Source organism: Danio rerio, chromosome 19 (assembly GCF_052040795.2).
Source record: "Danio rerio strain M-AB ecotype USA chromosome 19, GRCz13ab, whole genome shotgun sequence".
NCBI lineage: Eukaryota > Metazoa > Chordata > Actinopteri > Cypriniformes > Danionidae > Danio > Danio rerio.
In genome coordinates, this window is record NC_141039.2 from 24,930,404 (window position 1) to 24,937,500 (window position 7,097).

Here is a 7,097-nt window from a genome sequence, read left to right on the forward strand (position 1 = left end):
TATAAAGATTTTACATTTATATCGATATCGATAAATTATTGTGATAATTTTTTTTCCCCATATCGCCCAGCTCTAATATCAACAATAAAAACTGAATTTGCTGCAGTGGGAGAAGCTTCAATCTTTTCTTCATCTAATAAATGACTTGCACCTCAGAAGGCAATCCTGATAGGCAGCGAACACGCTGTGGCGTTTGAAGGTGTCAGACGCGGAGCACAGATGCTCTTGATTCAGGAGGTCATTATTAATGTAATAACACTAATACTGAAACGGTAAGGCAGTTTACAGTTTGCTCAGCCTGCTGATTTGTCCATTTACACACATTTTCACTATTACATGATCTCTTATCACAAAATCACATGACCTTTTTTAATGCACATACTGAAATTTGTGCAGTAAAAGTGTTTCTATCGTAGTTTATGCACATCTTTTCTTATCGAATTTATCCTACTCAGTTATGAGCCAACCCATCTGGCACCAACAACCATGTCACACTCAGAGTGACTTAAATCACCTATCTTTCCCATTCTGATGCTCAGTTTGAACTGCAGCAGATCATCTTGACCATGTCTACATGCCTAAATGCACTGAGTTGCTGCCATGTGATTGGCTGATAAGAAATGTACGTTAACAAGCAGTTGGACAGGTGTACCTAATAAAGTGGCCAGTGAGTGTACAATTAATTTTTTTTATATTGTATATTTTATATAAAACTTTTATGAAAATAATTGTTTTGTACTATATGGACATTCTCCTAGACACAATTAAAATGAAGATATATTTTGCACATTTTTTTGGAGGCATGCGTAGTTGTTCAAACAGCAAAAAATGAAACTTTTGCAATTACACAGGAATAATCTAAAATTCTTGCACTATCCATAAAGCGTATGAATGTCAACCTTCTGGTTACCATTTCTATTCAAACTCAACCAATACAGCACTTTAAGCAACTAAATTAATAAATTAATCCAAAAGTTACCATAACAATAGTATTCTTATTGTGAAACAGTTTCTTTTGTGCATCAATTTTACTTTCTTTCGAAGGGCTTTAAGAGTCAACACCTTCACAAAGGTTTTGAAAAACAAGATTCATAAACCAAAATAAGACAGCAACCAATTAAACCATTTAGAAATAAAACTAATATGCATCACATGTTCATTTTTGCATGTTCCTGAACTTCAAAGGCAGCAATTTGAAATGGATTACAGTGAACTTAATAATCATCAATTACACTTTCTATAAGGTGCAATTTTTTCCAAAGAGCTGGGCAGCAATAGGCCTTTGGTTGCCATGGAGCTTGATGCGCACATTAACAAAGATCCAGCTCAGTTTTCACTTCATTCCCAGAAGTAAAATGCCCCCTGTCTAGTACCGTTGAGAGAACATAAACAGTCCCCAAGGAGGGATAATTGCAGTATGTTAACTGTAATTATAAAGCAACTGCCGTATTTCATAACGAGTCATTTCTTAACCCAGCATGTCAGCAGCAAGAACGACAAACATTACAATTAAATCGTCAGCATAAGGTTTCAACTAACACAGAGCAAAACATACAGCAGAGATGCAGCATTTCATCTTTTAGTTAGTTTATGAATGTCATCTGATTAGGCATGTGTTTCAGTTTATTTTAGAAAGTAATGTATCAGAAATCATTCAGAAAAAAATCATTCCGAATTAACACAAACTCTAATTTGTTTTCAAATTTATCCTTCAGATTTTCTAATTGACTTGTATTTAATGCAATTTTGTCAAAAAGATAATCAAATATTAAAAATAAAATGGAAATAGTAACTTTAAATAATAATAATAATAAAAATAATAATAAAGGCAAATTTCAACATGATAATAATGAGGCTAAATTAATTTTAAGCATGTACATTATAGGCAAAGTATTTAACAGACTTATTAAATTTTCATCAGCATTTATAAAGACCTTATCTAGTATAGGCTGAAATAAACATGGGCAAGTAATTATCCAGTATCCACCAATAAATATCTGTCCAACAAACAAACATAATACAAATAAATAATACAATAATAAATACAATACAATATTACTACAATGATTACCTTTAAAGCATTAAGAAATGCATTGTCGGCACTGTTATTTGCATTCTACCATTGATCATATATAACATAACATTGGTATAGAAATTAGTAAAATAACAAACCACAGAGAGGATGTTTTATTACACGTTATATTTACATTTACCTTTAATAATCAGAAGGATAATGTCTACACTGACAAAACTATAAACAAAGAATGCCCTCTGCTGGTAGAGAAACAAACTATATATCTAAAACATATTAAAGTATTATTTTTTGTGATACAAAAATATTTTTTTTTATTAATAAATAATAGTTATTGGGAAGGGGTATGATTTTAGATTATATTTTCTATAAAGTACAGGTGTAACAACCCTAGTCACAGCTGTGCATGAAAAACCTTGAGTTTCTGAAATGTTTATTCATGTTTAAAGTCATTTATGCCTTTTTAGCACGGGTGTCAAACTCAATTCCCGGAGGGCCGCAGCTCTGCATAGTTTAGTTGTAAGTGCAAATAAACATACCTGATCAAACAAATTATTGGATTTTCATCTGCGAGGTGTCAGGGAGCCACTTTTAACGCCAAGCATCGTACTTCACACATAAGACAACTGAGCACTCACATATTTTCCCACAATTATAGCATGATCTGTTCGTCGAGCTCGTTAATTGAAATAAATTGGGCTTAAAATCTTGTAGTGTGAACTAGGAATAAATGTGCTGAAGCATGGTTGACACTGAACTGTGCAAGGGAGCAGCCCTCTAGAAACAGAGTTTGACACCCCTTAATATAAAAGGTTAAATGACTTTAAATGTGAATGAAAAACACGTCATTCAATAGATTCCTAAACAAATTTCAGAAAGTTAAGGTTTTTTTGCACAGTTATTACTAGGTTTTAAAGTGAATGGTAAAAAAATATCCCCCACAGTCCAAAGACATGAGGTGCAGGCGAAATGGTTAGGCTAAATTGTCTGTAATGTATGAGTGTGAATGAGTGTGTATGGATGTTTCCCAGGAACGGGTTGCAGCTAGAAGGGCATGAATGAATGGTCCAAAAATAAGACAATATCAATGAGTTGCAGTTCAGAGGAGAAAATGCTTTGATGATCACAGACATCATAGAAAAAAGACCTGCAGCAACAAGAGCTCAATTCAATAGAGCAGTGTTTCTCAACCATGTTCCAAGAGGACCACTTGCTCTGCACATTTTTCGTGTGTCTCCTTAACCAAACACACCTGATTCAGATCGTCATTACATTAGCAGAAACTGAGAGACCTGTAATGGGTGTGACAGACAAAGGAGGCATCCAAAACATGCAGTGCCATTGGCCCTTCAGGAAGATGGTTGAGAACCACTGCAATAAAGCAGCTTTGAGTGAGGAATTTGGAGAAATAGGAGCTTTAAATCATGTATGTGTCGTACAAAGAAATCTGCAATCTGCAAAAAACTGTCTGATGCTACCATATCATTGTTAATGTAAAAGGAGGTGCAATAATGTACTGGGAATGTGTACCAATAAAGGATCAGGGCTGCACGGTATTGGAAAAATCTAACATTTTAATTTATTATTATTATTTTTTTTTTACTGTGCGATATAAATTGCGATATGAATACAATTGAACTAGATGTGTTAAAAAACTATTTGGAAAGCATGTATAATTTTAAATTGATTAGGACAATTCTGTAGAGGAATGCATATGAATAAAACATAAGAAACAACCGACAACCAATGGCAAATTCAATCCTGTTACTGTGTAAACAGGCTTCCTAAAGCTTTGATAACTTTAAATTCAAGGACCTTTCACAAACTTTCCAGTTCTTAATGTAAGGACACATTTGAATTTAGAATAAGGTATCATTGTTTGGTATGTTACATTGTTACAGTTGTTCATGTGTCAAAACCAACAACACAAAAGAAATAATAAATAAATAAAATTCCAACCATATGGCAGAAAACGGATATTAAATTTCTGTCATATGTCTGCTCTGCAAAAGACTGAAGACTATTCTGTACATGTTTTAATTTATTATAATATGATATATAGCATGGATTTCATTAAAAGAGCTAAGGCTCATGTAACTCGTTAGCAACAAATACTAACTTGACTTCTAGTTGATCATTTGGAAAAGTGGCAGAAAGTCGATTTTTCTGATCAATCATCTGTTGAAGTGCATCCCAATCATCACAAATACTGCAAAAGACCTATTGGAACCCACATGGACCCAAGATTCTCACAAAAATCAGTCAAGTTTGGTGAAGGAAAACTCATGGTTTGAGGTTTCATTCAGTATTAGGGTATGCGAGAGATCTGCAGAGTGGACGACAACATTAACAGCCTGAGGTATCAAGACATTTGTGCTGCCCATTACATTACAAACCGCAGGAGATGGTAAATACTTCAGCATCATCATCAAAGTTCCTGAAAGCAAAAAAGGTCAAGGTGCTCCAGGATTGGGCAGTTCAGTCAACACCAGACATAAACAGCATTGTCTGGGGTAAAATGGAGAAGGAAACATTGATGAACTCCGGGAGTCCTGCAAAAACGCGTTCTTTTCTATTTCAGATGACTTTATTAATAAGTTTTTTGAGTCTTTGCAAAGATGTATGGAAGCAGTCCTTCCTGCTCATGGGAGTCATACACAATACTCATTATTTTTCCACAGCAACATCATTTTATATTTTACACTGTACATTTGTTCTATTAAGTGACAAGACTTAAGCAAAGTCAGACCTTACTCTCTTAATTAAATAATTAAACATCAAGCATGATTGTATTTTATTTTGGTAAAATAAGCGTAATCTAGACACCTTTGCCTTTCATATAAACCACTTCTGATAGCAAATGATCAACTAGAAGTCAAGTTATTATTTGTTGTTCCTAAAACGTGGATAGGTGACAAGACTTTTGTTAGGCAGTGTACATGAATATGCTTTATTTTTCTTGTCATACAGGTTTACATTTTCTTAAAAACCAAAGAATTTCAACATTACATTACGTGTGCACATGAATATCATGGCAATACAGGACTCAAAGTATCTCACACAGCATACATTGAACGCATGTATATACGTGTGCAAATAGAATCAAGCTATTATGCACAAACCATAAAGTGCCGGCAAAATAGCACATTAGCTTACGTGAGGAAAAAATATGTATTCTTTTTCTGAAATATTTATGCAAACATGTACGCTTGTTTATATTAAAAAAAAAACTTTCCAATTTACTTAATGAATTATTCCAAATTCAGTAATTTACAAAGATTTCAAGGAACCATGTGCAAGTGATTTACATTTCTAACCCACACATGAGAAAAAAAAAGGAGTATTGCACATTAAAGTGGAAGTATACTGCATAATTTGATGAGTTTAATCCAAATCACATTAAGAAACTCACCAATGTGACTGTGAGATTAAGAACCCGGCCCTTGCTGTCCACAAAGTACACACTGTCTTCATACCACGGGTCGATTTGGAGGTAGTTGAACATTCCAAATGCTCTGACATGATCCAGGGTGTATTGACTATCCTTCAGTTTAACCTCAGCCACAGCTGAAAGAAAGAAAGAAAGAAAGAAAGAAAGAAAGAAAGAAAGAAAGAAAGAAAGAAAGAAAGAAAGAAAGAAAGAAAGAAAGAAAGAAAGAACTGATGGGGTAAATGACATAAAAATTATAGGACAAATGGTAGAGATAAACAAATGGTTGTAGATAAACATCATATAATGAATTGGAATGTTCTGAATAAAAATAAGCTTGAAGTAATTGAGTTAGATCATAATAAAGATGCTTAAATGGTATAAGAGGGTTGTGGTATACGAATTTCAGTGCAGTTCAAATTGTAGTAAACAAAAGTTTAAGGATGTGTATGAGTTTGTCAAACTAAATATTAAATAAAATCAGACAATATAAATAAATACAAGGTTTATGTTTTTCTCACCTGCGTCCAGTTCTATATTGTAGGTAGGAATAGAGTCCAATGACAGCCTGTAACTTTCGAAATTGGGATCCACCAGCTCCCTGTTTACATTCAATGAGCAGTTCGGTAAAGCCATATTTCTTAGTATTTTATATTTAAGAAACGGTGCATTCAATTACAGGACAAACGATCAAATAAAACCAAAACGTAATGTTGCAAGTAACAGGAAATAAGCTGTAAGTGTAGTGCACGCGCTTCCTACGTGTCGAGCCGGACTCGTTTTGAGAAGGACCAACCGCACGGTGTTCTGGGAGATTGAGTCAATGAGGGTTCTGAATTATAAGCAAATGATTAAAAATAAAGAGCATAAATACTCATATAAAAATCGCGATAATAAAATGTGTAATTTATTAAGATAAATATAGTTAAATATGTTTAAGCAATTGTATTATATTTATATAGGCTTCTATTGGTTTGCACAAAGAAACATTTGTAGTCAGCCTGCACTACTGTAGGCTACAAACTGTGCTACATTTTAAAATAGTAGCCTCCCAAAGAAAGGCTTCGTTTGACTATTAAAATATGTATAGTAAAACACAGGTCAAATTCAAAGCAGGGCATGTTAAAGAAAACATGTAATGCAAATAATTATTATTTTCTCAAAACTTTGTGACTATTGCGATGTATGGTTTGACATTTGAGCAAGAAGTAAAAATTGACACACTTTCGTAAAAAACAACAACGTTTGAATGTGATAAATAACAAAAAAAAAAAAAAATAAATAAACAAATATTAGTTTTTTCTTTGCCCCACATGAAACAAATATAGTCATTTGTGATAAATATTTATCTGATCTTTTGCAATATGTTGCACTTAAATAAAAATATAAGTACATATAATATATAAGTATATATAATGGTGTATAGTATAACATTTAATTTGTTATCTAAGTACTGAAAATTACGGCGTACATCACGCACATTCCAGCTCACGCAGTGTTTGTGTCGGGTCAGCTGTTCAGCAGTACCTGTATCTACCGGCAGGTGGGAGTGCACTGTTGTCACATGATGTTTAAAAAAATTCCGCCACTGCACTTCATTATTTATTCATTATTTTGAAGAGCTGAAGTTGATGA

General features: G+C 33.5%; 2 protein-coding genes across 4 annotated transcripts in view; one reads left to right on the forward strand and one right to left on the reverse strand.

Moving 5' to 3' along the window:
* nudcd1 (NudC domain containing 1) overlaps positions 1-6,222 on the reverse strand; it is an 84,420-nt gene extending 78,198 nt beyond the window's left edge. For 2 of the 3 annotated variants that reach the window (XR_015515910.1, XR_015515911.1), the window contains exons 1-2: positions 5,984-6,218; positions 5,445-5,599 (exon numbers count right to left, since the gene is read on the reverse strand). Coding sequence is in view for 1 of the 3 variants with exons in the window: in NM_001020627.2 (NP_001018463.1) it covers positions 5,445-5,599; positions 5,984-6,098 (270 nt within the window). In the remaining 2 variants the exon portion in view is untranslated. 3 annotated transcript variants of the gene reach the window in all.
* A 793-nt stretch (positions 6,223-7,015) lies between these two features.
* The window catches only part of pkhd1l1.1 (PKHD1 like 1, tandem duplicate 1), a 75,596-nt gene continuing 75,514 nt past the window's right edge, over positions 7,016-7,097 (forward strand). Inside the window, exon 1 of the mRNA XM_087294845.1 lies at positions 7,016-7,097. This exon is cut by the window's right edge and continues 1 nt beyond it. The gene's annotated coding sequence lies outside the window, so the exon portion shown is untranslated.